At 41.4% G+C, this 16,410-nt stretch overlaps 1 protein-coding gene across 1 annotated transcript in view; it reads right to left on the bottom strand.

Annotated features, from left to right (window-relative positions):
• The window catches only part of PLG (plasminogen), a 176,171-nt gene that overhangs the window by 87,094 nt on the left and 72,667 nt on the right, over nucleotides 1-16,410 (bottom strand). The window contains exon 7 of the mRNA XM_088451795.1: nucleotides 7,027-7,145. Within this exon, the coding sequence (XP_088307921.1) occupies nucleotides 7,027-7,145 (119 nt within the window). The remainder of the gene's footprint in view (nucleotides 1-7,026; nucleotides 7,146-16,410) is intronic.

Here is a 16,410-nt window from a genome sequence, read left to right on the forward strand (position 1 = left end):
GAATGTTATTGGTTTGAGAATATTTAGTGGTATAGGGTATATGTTTATATTAAAGTACTAGGACATCACTTAGGAAGTATTTTGGTAATGGAAATTACATCTAGTTATAATTGCAATACAAGTACATGTCACGATGGGGAATAATTCCTCCCACAGAAAGTGGGTTGGGGAAGCAAATTAAGTAAAACTAAGATTATCTACAGATATCTGATGAAAGTGCTCTATTAGAGGAGTCTATAGCTAGAGGAATTAGAGTATGGCATGTAAAGTGATTCTGAATATCTTATCTGTAATGACCAATATAACATGAGCATGTTTGGTGAAGGGACCCTGTGAATTGTACAAGTTCCTGAAAAATAAATTATTTATCACTTTTTGTTTCCTTAATTGTTATTATGATTATTCCTTTTTGTTATTATGCTATAAAAAAGGGTGATTAAACATCTTTTAGGGAGAATAATGGTGTCCCAGTAAAGAGGAGATACCTAGGCACCCAGGGGTTTCCCCAAGCCAATCCCTGGGGGACATAATTCAATGTACAGGCTTGGGTGGAGGCTCTGATTACAGGAGGGAAAAAGAAGCATTTCTCTGTTCTACACTTAAGCAACTGCCATTTAAGATGAGCCAGCTTTACACTCTCTTTCCTTGTTTTTTTTCTGCCCTAATTTTCCATTCCTACTATTTCTTTAACTTTTATTTATTTTTTATCAATTTCAGTACGGTCTATAAGAAAAAAAATTAAAGGCAGAATTAGAAAAAAAGAGCAAATAGAGGAATAGAAAAGAAGAATACCTGAAAACTAGGAGAAACAAATCGAAATACCAGAAAGAGAATAACCAAAATAAAAATGAGAAAGAAATTACATACATGTTTATTGAAATTAAAACAATTCAGATCCAGTGAATAATCTGAAATAGCACAGAGGTAGAAGATAAAATGCTTGAAGTAAAAAAAAAATCCCCAAGGATAGGCTGAAGAAATAAGGACAGGATCACAAGAAAGGAAACATAGCGTCTTCCAGATGGTCTCAGAGAAAGAGATTTAACAGTAAGTACCAAATATCTTATTTTATCCTTGATCTATCGGTAGGATACTCTAGACCATGTAGATATACAAAGCTGCCAATTGGGGAGGGTATGTCCAGCCTTAGCTGAACCCAATCCAATACTTTACATCAAAATCCCTCAAGCTTCCGAGGACCATGTAGCTGCTTTACATAACTGCTCTGTGGAATCTCCATGCCGCATCGCCTACAAAGTTCTAACAGAGTGAATGGAATGAGCAGAGATCCTAGCAGGGATAGGTCAATTAGCCCTTTTAAAGGTCTTTACTTCTGAAATCAGAGCCAATTTTATCTGAAACAAAATACACATAGCCGACACTTGCACCTTAAGGGAACCTGACCTGAGACCCAACCCAAGGCCTGCCTGAAGAAAAGAAAGGACTCTCTGTAAATAAAAAGGAAAAAGAAGACACCTTCTTCTTGGCTTTGAGCATAGTCTGAACTACTGAATCAGAGAAATCCTTTTTTTTTTTTAAGATCTTGACTTCAATAGCCATGCCATCAAATTTATACGATAGATGTCTTGACAAATAATCGGTCCTTGAGACAAGGTCCTGTCGAAGCGGTAGACTGTGGAGACCACTGCCATGTCTCGGAGTATTTCCTTGGCCAGTCTGGTACTATTATTACCATAAATCCTTCCTTTTTTTTTTTATCTTCCTGATGACTCGAGGAATCATTGGGCTAAATGTAAGCCAGATGAAAATTCCAAGGGACCCTCATAGCATCTATTAGGAAGTCTAATAAATCCCTGACTCAGCATCAAAACTTGGCGGTCTTGTTGTTGACCTGAGAAGCCATAAGGGCCATCTCAGGCTGACTACACCTTTTTACCAGACTGTGGATGGATGAAGGAGAAATGTAAATTTCTGAGTTTTTTTTTTTTATGGGACAAGTAATGAGTTAGGAATTTACAGATATTCCGCAGCAATGAAAAAGTGGCTTGCCTGGGCAAAGAAGCACCACTACTTAAGAATGTAATAAGGTCTTATGAACAAATTAAAAAAATTCTAAATCTTTGGTTCTGTATGCTACCAAGTAGACAAAAGGATGGTTGCTCTGGGTGTAGGGTTTATTTACGGCACAATGGCTAAGTGTTTTGCTGTCAAAAGCAACACCATTTTACATTTTGGGTTTAAAACCCGCCAGTAAGCAATGACTGTTACAAGCCACCACCCAGTAAATAAACCCCTGTGACAGCAACTGTCAAACATGGAGGAGGAAGCATGATGGTCTGGGGCTCTTTTCCTGGATCCTGATTCAGTGACTTGCACAGAGTGCCTGGCACCATGAACCAAACGCGTTACCACAGCATTTTGCAGTGCCATGCAATTCCATCTCGTTTACACCTGGTTGGTCAAGGGTTCATCCTACAACAAGATAATGACCCATAACATACCTACAGGCAATATCAGTACTACCTTTAATGAAAGAACAAGACAGTGGAGTTCAAATCATGGAATGGCCAGGACAAGCTAGAGACTTAATTCCCATAAAGCTGGTTTGGGAAGAAGGGAAAAATGAAAGCAAAGCAACCTTCAAATGCAACTCATTTGAGGAAACATCTGCAACAATGTTGGCAAGAACTTCCTAAACAATATCTGATTTCCATTGTGGAAAGAATGCCACAAGTGTGTTGGTCGTTATATACTGCAAAATATAATACGTATTTGAAAGAATAAAGATTAATTTTCTTTTGTCAGTTATCAACTGGACGGGTGGCACTATAGCTTAGCTTCTTCCTCTTTGAATTGCTGTTTTGATATCTGCTTCTGAGCTACATAGACACTCACATGATTAATAAGGGATGTGGTTAATATCCTGACGATCGGGATGACGGGTGCCAGAATCCTGATCACCAAGAAAAGACCGACGGCGGAATCCCGACAGCACTGCGGATGCAGTTGCTAGAATCCTGGCAGCCGGCACCCCGATCATAAGGACACCGAGGAGAGGTATGTAGCAGCTGTGGGGGCCAGAGGGGGGGTAAGGTTTAGGCACCCCCGGGGTGACTTAAGGTTAGGCAACCCCCCGGGGAGTATTAGGGTTAGGCTGCGGGGTGGAGGTTAGTGTTAGGCACCCCCTTGGGAGGGGGATATATAATTATCCTCTATGTGCGCCAACAAAGAGACAATACCCTTTTCTTCTCCTTTTTGTAAACTCCTACTTATTGTCCTTGGCAGCACCCCCATAGAATGATTTCATATGTACCACAAATTGTCTAATTGGGGCCATTACACAAGTATATATATTTTTCTTAAACCTAAACCTAGTGCAGAAGTGCTTCCCAGCCCCCTACCCCTAATTTAATAACCCCCTCGGGAGGGTTAGGTCTCAGGTGTGAGGAGGAGGGGTTAGGTGTAGGCACCCCCCAGGAGAATTAGGGTTAGGCACCCCCCCAGGAGTGTTAGGGTTAGGCACCACCAAGGGAGGGTTAGTGGTCAGACAGGGGTAGGGTTAGACTATTTACCTTCTCCATTCGGGGTCTGTCCTCATAGGGATTCCGCTGTTGATATTTCACCCGGCGGCCATTCAGCAGTTGGGATATCATACCCAACCCGATTAACAAGTATCTTTTTTGGCAAACCAATAAAAATAGTGTAGTACTGCATTAGAAGAAATTCTTTATTCAAGAATATAGCATTCTTCTGTTCACCTACATGGGCTAATGCTAGCAGTAATGCCAACTGTAACTTCAGGCACTATGCCCATGCCTGCTACTTAATTTCAGGTGCTGATCTTGCAGCACTGGTATTTTAGCAGAATGGCGTGAGGGGTTAACCTGCTCTCATGCTCCCCATTTTCCTGCCAAAGCAAAATGTCTGTCTTCCTCTTAGGCATCATACCTATCACCTTCTTATTCATATAAGCAGTTCCCCTGTAGGAGAATATAAGTGTTTTTCCATCACATCCCATAAAAGAAGACAGGCTGTTTAAAGTGTTTGCTCCTACTATCCTTGTCTTTTGATATGTTGTTTCACACCACGCTTTCCCCCAAGGTGTTTTGGAGTGAATAAACAATAATAATACATGATATGTTAAAACAACATTTTTATCCATTGCAAGATTTATTGTGGAATTCCATGACTCTATGTCCCCACTCTCCCCAAACCCCCTCTTCTGTATTACCCTCTTTAAAGGTTTTGGATGGAGTAGATCAAATAGTGATTTTTTTTGTCTGCCTACCTGCTCTCTGGCTAGCTCTGCCTTAGTGAATTTGCTTTTAGGTCAATCCTAGCTCCTGTTTTACTAACTCAGAACTACTTAACTAACCCCTTCAAGATATATACAAATACTATCAAATACAGCATTGCGACAATCTCCAACAGATTAATTCAGGGATGTTGCAGGGGTGGTAATACTTTTCAGCACCAGTTTCTGCTGGACTGTGGGTCTGTGAGTACACCAAAACCCTATTACAATTGGAATTATATCATCATTTCACCCTAAAATGGAAAACCATCTATATCACTTCACAATGGTTATCCCAAAGTATCTTACTCCTGGTAGACTCCTTAAAATATGGCCCCCACAATAATTACTGCTGGAGGAATTGCTCTCAGGTTGGGGATACATTCAATATTTTTTGGGATTGCTCTTGTATTGCTCTACTGTGGAGGTAGGTAAAAGGTAAAAAGTCTTGATAGTCTTCAGTCTTCAACTCTTATAAAGTTTTCCCAAGGGTAGCCCTCTATGTTTACCCACTGTAACATGGGGTGTAGAAATGAGTATTCAGACAGGCAGGTATTCGGTAAAGCAGTGTCTTTTAATGGCAGCAGACACCGCACTTTAGCATATATGAGCATAGGCCTGGACACACACAGGCACATAACAGAAAATAAGCAAACAAACATAAAAGGTTCCAGCACTCCTTGTGCTTAGCAGTCAGCAGTGGCTTGCAGCCACAATTGTCCATTCTCTCCCATCATAGCCCTTGGACCCTGGCACTACAGACACTTAGTCCTACTACCTGGCTGCTAGACAGCATCAGGGCAAAGAGCAACAGGTGTGTGAGAGTTTTAAACACTGCCTGTGCTGCTGAATTCCTGCTGGCTCTGGGCGACCTGGAAAACCTGGAATTCTATATTTCCAGTTTGAGCTGTGCAGCCAGAAAACCCGGAGTTCCAAACTTCTATTGCACATGCAGAATGTGCCCGTCTTGTATTTCTCTCCCTTGGAAGGAGCGGATCCCACCAGAATGTGGGCAATTCAGGTGAGAGACCACCCCTCTCACCACACCACATAATTTCCCTAAACATTATAGATAAGTCTTGGGTCAAATCTTGATTGCTTCAAAAGCATCCATTGATTAATTTCAGAAAAAGCCCATCTACCCCGCCCCTTAATAAGATTGTGTTAAAAATTAAATTTACCTTTGAAATGGAGACTTCAGGCCTCTCATATTATTTGGCTGCTACAGACAGTGCATGCTTTTTAATGCCCTGGTACACAATGCATCTTCCAAGTTTAACCTTACTGAGACTCCTTACCTTACATTCATTTGATTATATTTGCAATGCTTTCTCCAGTTTATATAACTGTGCTATAAATGTATTTATATTTTTGCTGCTCCCCGGGGGTACCCCCTTGTTCCCCCCTCTGTTTCTTAATCCCCACATCCCTATTAATGTAATAATTTATTTGATTACAATGATTGATGAAAAAAAACATTTAAATAATAAACTATAAAAAACATTTAAATCAAGTTTTTAATGCATTACCATGCATTTAACTGGGACCCATAAACATTAAGTTAATGTTAAATTAGAAAATAAGCAATGCCGTATAAAGTCAATGGGATGGATTCTTAATTACACGCAGGTCTGCATGCAGCTGCATCTAGCCAATGTTAGCAAACTGCACATTTTTGCATGTCTCTGGGCAATTCTCAGACAGATCTCGTCTGTTTCTCTACATTTGTGAAATGGATGGTTCAGGGTGGCAACTGGTGGATACATGGGCATAAGTATTGAAGAGAACCATCTCATTGGAGTGTTGTGGCTGTGTAGTCAGAGTTTCATCCAATTGTGAGTGGTGCATATGTTGAGGGGATGCGTAAGTCAGTTGAATCTCTTTCACCCAGCACAGGGTAGGTGTAAGTGCTGATACTAGCAATGACAGCTTCACTAACAGACACAGAATGGTTGGCAGCATGTATATTCACATTAGCATTAAGTTAGCAAATTATCCATATTCCGAATGTGGCCACATATGGAACTGCATGTGACTTACAATCAGGTCCAGTGTGAGTATAATAGGCCATTTTCATAAAGGTTAAAAGGAGCACTAGCCTTATATCCACTTCTTTAGTAGAGTATCCTAGGGTGGTGCAATGGTTAGCTTGCTGCCACATAGCATTGTGGTCTTTGAGTCCCACCAAGGCCATATTTGTGTGAAGCTTGTATGTTCTCTCGGTGTTTGACCAAAGTGTCCATTTAATTTCCAAAAGTATTTAAAAGTTCAAGAATAAAATAAACTCAATATAGTATTGAGCCTAAAGCATGTATGGATGAAACATTAGCCCAAGTCTTTTGGCTGAATCTGCATTAAACCTTAGCCCTAAACCTAACATTTGCCTAAGGCATACTGCTAGCTTATGTCCTATTTGTAAATGCTGTCCTGTTTTAAAATTAAACCCTCACATCTTTCATGTCGGTTTACTATTATCAATCAATATGTGCTATTTCTAATGCTGTATAGATTTACACAATCACTAATGTAGTTTGTACACTGACATAGAGCTAAGCACATTCCATTTCTGAAAGTATTTTGAAATAAAATGTCTCCCAATAGTAAACACACAACTAAAAAAAAAGGAAAAATGCAATTGAAACCATATAATAATAATGTATAAATCAAATACGGTGTTATAGTGTTAATATCATTGCTAGTAATAGAAATGCCATAAATAAAATAGTAATAACAGTAATAAAGTAAAAAACATAACGAGGTTGAGAACTCACTACAGCGTGGAATATCACAGTGTTCCCATCGCTTTTTTGGATCAGTAGTAAAGCACCATGGACGCGGTTCTCCATCTGGATTGCGGCAATAATTCATGATCAGATTTTTTTCTGGAAGACTGAAATTAGACATATAAATAGTACTTATTACTGTATTTTGGATAATATAATACATGAAGTCTTTGCATTCAAGTGCAGAAGTGCAAGATTGCATGTGCAGTCAGTGACCAGACTTCCGTCAGGCAGCCATTCTATCAATGTTTATAGAAAATGTCTCAAACTAATGAAATTATTCTGTAGTGTGCTAAAATAAATGAATCTTGCACTCCACCCTTCTCACAATATGTAAGAAATATATGTTACCTAATGCTAAAGGAAAGAAGTACAAGGATGAAGACGTACCAAATAATTCTGCTCTGGGAAATAGATTACATAGATATCAAAAGCCAACAATAAACAAAAAACAGAGCATGATAGAATAGACTGTTGATAATACTCAAAAGGGACTCATAAATACATAAATAGATCAACATACATTAATCTGAATGCAGACCTTGTCACAGAGATGGACTAGAGAATCAATACCTCTATGGTTCTTCCTAAAATAAGTATTATAGTGAATGGGTTAGAGACATAGGTGAAATAATAATGAGTTGGCAACAGTCAATTATAATTATTTATAAAGTTATGGATCTATAACAGCATGAAATCAATACGATATATAGCGTTACCTGTAGCTGCTGCACCATCAAATTATTTGTGTAAGTAGGAGAATCAGATATATATATATATATATATATATATATAAACAAGTATCGCACATTCACAGCCACTTGGAAATATAGGGTGCTTAGTCATAAATATTGTATAGCAGCATCTCCAAAAAAGGAAAACCAGCACACCTTCATTTTGAATGCAAAAATGATTTGTATTATGCATGTTCAATTAGCGGCTTCCAAAGTATAAAGTACCTTCAGTCACATTTTAAAGTGCATTGTGTATAAAATATGATAAATTACAGACTGCATAGGAACCGATGGAGCCATAATCATAATGTGGGAACAGCCCGACGGCCGTTTCGGTGCTCAGCGGCACCTTTGTCACGGGGCACAAAACCAACTGTGGATGTGAACCCAGAACACCAGTATATAAAGGGCAAAAAGCCTGCCCAATGCGAAGCTTCGATTAGAAACAGTACTCACCTGTAACAGCATCTCCATATTGTTACGTGCACGCAGCGTCTCAACAACCGGAAGTCCCGGAAGTGATGCGTGCATGTCACGGACGGCACTAGAGGAGGATTTGCGTTCCAGCAGCCGGAAATCAAATGACAGCAGCTAAGCTGCAAAAGAGGTTATTCATTAACCAGTAACGCTAATGTCCAATAGACAGGGTGACAAAACCCAGGTAAAGCAACATTATATTTAAATAGTTATTAATAAAAAACAGGTGAGTTTAGAAACCCGTTGAAGCTACACAAAGGGAACAATGAAAATGCAATCAAAAAATAATACATATATAATCAACCACAAATCCCATGAAAAGAAACAATAGAAAGTGAGAAAAATTTATAAAAAACAGAGGACAACATGCAATAATTAAAGAAAACATGTCAAGTTGAGTTCTTCATTTAACCCTGCTGGTGCCAGACAGTTCAAATCATATATCCATCATGCTTCTTTTTGAAGTAGAAGTTTTTCTCGGTTACCTCCACGTTTAAGAGGGGTAATATGATCAATGGGGATAACTTTGAAATCAAGCATGTTGTGTCCTTTTTCCATGAAATGCCTTACTACTGGAGGAGTATTAACATCAGAAACTGTGAAGGCCTTTTTAATTGATGATCTATGAAGAGCTATATGCTCCTTCAGCATTCTTATGGTTTTGCCGACGTAGATTTGTTTACAAGGACAAATGATAGCGTAAATAACATATTTGCTGTCACATGTCAAACGATATTTGATGGTAGATGAACGTCCAGATAGAGAATCACAGAATTTGTCCCCTATGAGCATAAAGCGGCAATTTATACATCCACCACAGCGGAATGAGCCAGTTTTTAAGGATAGCCAGTTCTGTTGACTCTTTATTCCAATATCGGAAGATGTAATTTCATCCTTGATGTTGTTGCTGCATTTAAAGCAGAATAATGGTACTTCTTGACTCAAAGCTCCCAAAATTGGGTCCGCTTGGATGATGTGCCAATGTTGTTTGAATGCACATTTGATATTATGTGACCCGATTGAGAAGGTACTTGAAAAAAATTAATCTCTCTATTTTCTCATTTGCTTGTTCTCTTGTTAACAACTCTTGCCCATCCAATTTTAGACATTTGTTAATTGCCTCCTGGACATCTGATTTATCATATCCACATAGTAAAAATGTATTACCCATATCAGTCAAGGCTTGAGGCAAATTGGACCGGTCCGAGATAATTCTCATTACTCAGATCATCTGGGAGTATGGTAATCCCCTCTTTAAGGTGCTGGATGAAAACTGTCGGCTGCCAGCATGGTATTTTTATCAGTCGATTTGGTATAGACAAAGTGTCCAGACATAATCTCAACTGTCACGTCTAGATAACTGATCTGTTTATTACTAAAGTTCAATGTAAACTTAATATCATCACTGACGCTGTTTAATTCATCAAGAAAATTAAGTAGCTGCTCTTGATCACCAGTCCAAACAAGGAAATGTATCTCACAAAAAATTAGATAAATCGAGTTAGTGGGTGGGACATGATATGTTGTTTTTCAAACACGTGCATGAATATGTTTGCATATGAAGGGGCCATATTCGACCCCATCATGGTACCATAGCGTTGTAAGAAAAAAGTGTTGTCGAATATGAAGTAGTTTTTATATAAGATCACATCAATTAATAAAAGTAAATAATCAACAGGTGGACCTACATAAATCGGATTAGATGTAACCAATTGTCTTATAGCATCTAACCCCATATTATGGGGTATGCTAGTGTATAAATTTACTGTGCCTAATGTAACTAATATACAATCCGAAGTGGGAGAATGTAATTTGTCTAACTTATTGAGAAAATCAGTCGTGTCTTTAAGATAAAAATCTGTATTCTGTACCACCAGCTGAAGCAGGAAATAAACATATTGGGATAATGTTTGGCATAGCGACCCCCTGGATGATATAATAGGTTGACCAGGGTGATTGTGCAAGGTTTTATGCACCTTTGGCAATATATACATATATGGAACTATAGGATATTGTTGAATCAAAAAACCTGCTGTATTTTTATCAATCCAAGAATTATTTAAACCCAATTGAATAATATTATCCGTCTCCTTCTTGTAGCCAGTGGTAGGGTCATGAGTCAATCTTTGATAGCAGTGGCTGTCAGATAACAGTCTATGTATCTCTTTTAGATAAAAAGATTTATCTAGAATGACGATGCCACCACCCTTTTCTGCAGGGTGGATGACTATGTCATTATTCTTTCTTAAACTAACAATGGCATAATTTTGTTCTTTGATGAGATTATTGAAAGAGATTTTTTGTCGTTTAATCTTGGTCAAACTATCTCTCTTAATCAATTTCATGAAAATATCAATATAATTGTTATTAATGGTAGGGTCAAAGGTACTTTTAGTTCTAAAAGTGTTAGTACATGTATTACCCATTGATTTAGTCCTGAAATGATGTTTAAGTTCTAATCGCCTTTCAAATTTGAAGAGATCCACTTCTTGATCAAATGCTGTTTGCTTAAAAGTTTTCACAAAAGACAAGCCTTTAGATAGTATAGACAATTTGACAGGAGTAGGTACATAAGTAGACAAATTAAATATGATCATTTCTTTTTGTTTTGACTTTCTTTTGTGTTTAATTTTACTACCTCCCCTTCTGCACAGTTTTCTCCTGTTTTTTTGATTTTGCTGTGAGTCACCACAGGTTCCTTTAAAAAAGGACGTCTGTTATATGAACTATCAGAATCACTTTGTGACGTCTGTGAGTCAAGGTCAGTATAAGACCTATTGGCTCTATTTTTGTTAGGGCCCTGTGGGACTCGCCAGGGGTGTCGAGTATCATACCCTAGAGACCATTGGTAGACTCTTTGTTCTTTATGATCATCCTGAACACGTTTGTATTTGTTCTTTGTAAAAGTCAAGAGGTCAACTCTAAAAGAGGAAATGTTGGTTTCAATTTTATTTAACCAATCAGCATCAGTGTCTGCCTGTAACAACTGTAAACCTGTGCTTTCACACGGCTTCATCTCACTCTCTAATGATACAATGTTGGTATTAACCTGCTTAATTACTAAGATTATATATATATATATATATATATATATAATGTCTACAGTAATATCATGTCTTGTCTGACTCAAAGTCATGATATAAACGACACCCAGCTACAAGAAGAATGTCATATCAGGAAGCAATTGTGTGCATCAGAACTTTGGTCATATTACTGCAAACTACACAATTATGGGAATTGCATGTAAATGACATACTGTTCACATAATATTCACATTACTGCATATATCTATTGGGTAATTTTATATGGGGTTCTTGTGCTACATTAACACATGTTCCTAAAGCAACAGGTCAAAACATAGACAAATGCCAGGTCTTAACATTTTGTCTAGGAAACCCCAATCCCAGTGTCATGAACAAGTTTTGTACTCTTTCTGTACATTATCTGAGACAGGTTAAACAGAACTTAAGCTGATTATGGTGGTTTTCTGTTATCATAGCTCTATTGTCCTTGTTTGCTTGTCAGTGACATACCACTCTCATCTGCTGTGCCTCTTCCATTCCACCTTGGGATACAGTCACACAGCCAATTTGGGACCATAGTTTCTGGACAGAAGGAGGCTGCAAGGTCCTTCTTACAGTGTAGGTTGGGCAGTTCCCGCACCATACAGTATCTTAGAGACCCATTTATCATTTAGTATTTGCTGTATATTCCCTGAAAACACCCATTTTTGAGGGATACCTGCAAAATATTAAGTATCCTCCATATGTATCCGCCAGAAGCAGCTGCAGCCCCCATAGGTTTATTTAGGGCAGGGGAAGCCAACCCTGGTCCTTGAGTGTTATCAACAGTGCATGTTTTCCAGGTCTGCTCACAGAATCACAAGTGAAATAATTAGCTTCACCTATGGATCTTTTAAAATGTGTTAGTGCAGGGCTTGACAAATCTTTCTAAAACCTAGGAGCCAGGATGAAAGTGTAGGAGCCATACCACCGTCCCCCCACAAAAATTACAGGAGTGAGGAGCACAGCTCTGTGTGTTATGCAACTGTTATACTCACTATACTAGTCCACAAAATGGTCACAGTTGAATGGATACAGTAAAATGGAGACCCCCCTCACTGCTCTGCACATCTCCCCTGCTCCACCCTCCACCTTGCAGTAATATTGGACCACATTTCACTTAAAATAATGGTGCCAGAAAGTACAAAAAAAAAAACCCTCCCCTCGTGGCCACACCACTATCTCTCTGAAGCTGCTCCGCAATCCCTGGCCACGCATAGACCCTACTACCAGAGAGCTCTATGCAGCCGGAGATAGGAGACAGTAGACAGCCAGGACGTACAGGAGGATCAGCATAGACAGGGACAGACAACAGGGAACAGAGCAGTCCAGGATGGAGAGGAGTCATCAGTGCAGGCCGTGATGGACAGAGGCAGCGCAGTCACTGCAGGTGACACTCCTGTGCATGATATGAACACCGCAATACTATAGGCACGAATCTCTGCCGGAGCTGATGAGGATCTGCTTCCTCCCTCACTGCAAAATCTGGTAGCCATGGCGACCTGGCCCCCAGGATTTGTTGAGCCCTGTGTCAGTAAGCAATGGCTACACCTGTGCATCAGCTAGGTGGTCTGGAAGACGTGAACTGTTAGTAGCTCTCAAGGACCAGGTTGGCTACGCCTGCTATAGGGAATGCAATGCTGTCAAATTTAGCAAGCATTCCAGAGCTTGGTCCTCGCAGCTGACACGCCATTTTAAGATAACATTAGCCACTGTAGCCTATGGGCAAGTCTTCACAAAAATTACCAGCAGAGTACTCCAGAGGAGCCCTCTCCAGCAATGGCTGCTGTGCATATGTGGTCTGCAGACTGCACATGCGCAGGAGTCCCTTCCCAGGAGTGAAGAAATATCTAATGTGGTCAATTCATTCTGAGCACATCGCAGGGATGGGCTTCTTTTGGAGCCCCTGTGCCTATTTGTGCTCTTTATTACATCATGGCACAACTATAATGCGATCATGGGCATGCCCAGATCACATTGTAAATGTGAATATTAATAAATGGGCCCCAAAATGTTTTTTCTATGTTAACCTAAAATAACTTTTTCCAAATACCTGCTTCCATCCCTCTGCACCCAGGGTGACTTGTCATGTTATACTTCTAACACAAACAGGGGCGGATTGGGATGGAAAACCAGCCCGGGAAATTTTTGGAAGCAGCCCTAATGGGACAGGCTCAGTTGAGAGGACGGGGTATGGTGAGGGGACAGGGTACTCCCTCATTATAGTACCTGATTCTAAATTGGATGCAGTCGTGGCTACTACTAACCCCTTGCATGATGCACAGCGATAAATACAGCAAAACACCAATACAGATACAGTCAAGAGTGCCACACCATTTTTAGGTTTAGGGGGAGGGTTAGGGGCTAGGCACTAGGGGGAGGGTTAGGGGCTAGGCACTAGGGGGAGGGTTAGGGGCTAGGCTCTAGGGGGAGGGTTAGGGGCTAGGCACTAGGGGGAGGGTTAGGGCCTAGGCACTAGGGGGAGGGTTAGGGCCCAGGCACTAGGGGGAGGGCTAGGGGCTAGGCACCAGGGGGAGGGTTAGGGTTAGGTACTGAGGGAAAAGGGTTAGGGTTAGGGCACAGGGATGGGGAGGTTAGCTTTAGGAACCAGGAGTGGAGTCTGGATTTTGACTGCCGGGATCCCGAGTGGTGGCATTCCATATCTATCTATCTATCTATCTATCTATCTATCTATCTATATATATATATATATATATTAGCAAATGGATGAGTGGTACTCTAAACGTAGTAAAGTCTCCATAGTAATGCCCCTGTAGTAGTCCCCATATGGAAATGACCCCATAGTAATGCCCCTGCAGTGCCCATATGGTAATACCCCATTAGTAATGCCCCTGTAGCGCCCATATGGTAATACCCTATTAATAATGCCCCTGTAGTGCCCTTATAGTAATGCCCCCTGTAGTGCCCATATGGTAATACCCTATTAATAAGGCCCCTGTAGTGCCCTTATAGTAATGCTACCTGGAGTGCCCTTATAGTAATGCCCCCTTTAGTCCCCTTATTGTAATGCCCCCTGGAGTGCCCTTATAGTAATGCCCCCTGGAGTGCCCTTATTGTAATGCCCCAGGGGTGCCCTTATAGTGATGCCCCCTGGAGTGCCCATATAGTGATGCCCCCTGGCATGCCCTTATTGTAATGCCCCTGGAGTGCCCTTATAGTAATGCCCCCTGGAGTGCCCACATAGTGATGCCCCCTGAAGTGCCCATATAGTAATGCCCCCTGGAGTGCCCTTATTGTAATGCCCCTGGAGTGCCCTTGTAGTAATGCCCCCTGGAGTGCCCTTGTAGTAATGCCCCCTGGAGTGCCCTTATTGTAATGCCCCTGGAGTGCCCTTATAGTGATCCCCCTTGGAGTGCCCTTATAGTGATGCCCCCTGGAGTGCCCTTATAGCGATGCCCCCTGGAGTGCCCTTATAGCAATGCCCCCTGGAGTGCCCTTATAGCCGCTGACACACACAAAAAAAAAAAAAACTTACCTTAAACCCGCTCCTGCATCCTCCGCCCTCTGGTCCGCCAGGCTGCTCCTCGGAACCATGGGAGAGACGGTTATGACGTCTCTCCCATAGTGCCTGTGGGGAGAGACGGATGCTGGAGTTCAGAGGAGAACTCCAGCCTCCGGCTACCGTACAGTCCGCATCGTGCACTGAGCTGAGCAGTCTGTGTTCAGCCTGTGCTGTGATCGGAGTCTGTGTAATGCGCTCCGCGCATTACACAGGTTCCGATCACAGCACAGGCTGAACACAGACTGCTCAGCTCAGTGCATGATGCAGACTGTCTGTGCTAGGGGGGCCAATCCGCCACTGCCCCCGGCGGCCATTTTACATTAGATACAGGAAGCAGCCTGTAACGCTACGCGATCGGAGCTGAGCCCCGTTCACGGCAGCCGGGTTTCCGGGGTGAGGGAGGTGCGGCCGCCGGCCCCTAAAGGCAGCTAAGGGACCAGCCCAGCGGGAACCAGTCCGGCTTCCCGGCAGACCAATCCGCCCCTGAACACAAAACAGGCTTTTATCCTCCAAAACCACAAGTTGAATGGTCCTGCAATTAGTTTTGGAATCTAAACTGCATAAAAACAACTGTTCCTTTACTTCAAACAGCCTATCACGCTGCCTCAACAGCTTCACGAGTTCTGGATCGGATTCATGCCTTTGTCGTTTGGTCAAGTATTTCCCAGTCCTCAGTAAGGCCTTGAGATGTCTTATCGACTGACTCTTGCCTTGCAGTTTATCACTCCTGGATAGTAGTTTGGGTTGCTTAAGGCTTCTCAGACTGGATGTCATACGAAGCATGTCCAACATTGAAGAATTCTGCCAGACACTGTGGACACTGGAGATGGGGAACTCTACCTCTTTTTGGCTAGCCTCATCTTGTCAATCTTCTCTTGCAGGTAATCATGGCTTCCTTCCTTTTGGCTTTCTCGGGTGGAAGGCTTTGTTTCTCATAAAACCAGACAGTTTGCAACTCTCCTCTGAGTGCCACTATAAGCTACTCACAGCCATTCTGCAGCACATTCATATCCACTATGACTGTAGGCAATTTATTATCTTAGACAGTGGTGATGATAAAGCTGGCAGCACCATTCAGCCAATTCTAATATCAGCTTCCCAGTATCCTTTGCAATGGATGCAGTGTCACAGCTACAGAAGTAGCTACGTTACTTACCTCCTTCCCATCGTCCTGGTTACCCGAGGTCACGCATGCGCACAGTCGCCGTGGAGATCACTTTTTGCATCCCCGGAACTCTTTCCCATAGGAAGGAATGGGGTTTCGAGAACAAGCGCCGTCTGAAGGTGGTGCTTGTTCTCGAAAGCAAACTGCGAAAACTTTCAAACTTGAGTTTGATGTATATCAGGGGTTCTTTTTGGACCCCTGATGATGAATAGCCCGGTAACTAAAGTTTGCGTAACTAGCGTTTCCGCATGGTTACCGGGCCATTTATCAGTTGATGAATAGCCCCATTATCTTTGTGCTGAAAGTACGGCTTGCATGGACTCTGTAAATCCTGTTTGTGACACCATTTGCAATTCCCTGGTGTGGTAAGGGTGCAAATGATGTGGTGCAAGTACAGGTCAGAGTTACCTT

The sequence above is a fragment of the Taudactylus pleione genome, unplaced genomic scaffold (assembly GCF_031769625.1).
Source record: "Taudactylus pleione unplaced genomic scaffold, aTauple2 ptg000006l, whole genome shotgun sequence".
Classification (NCBI taxonomy): Eukaryota; Metazoa; Chordata; class Amphibia; order Anura; family Myobatrachidae; genus Taudactylus; species Taudactylus pleione.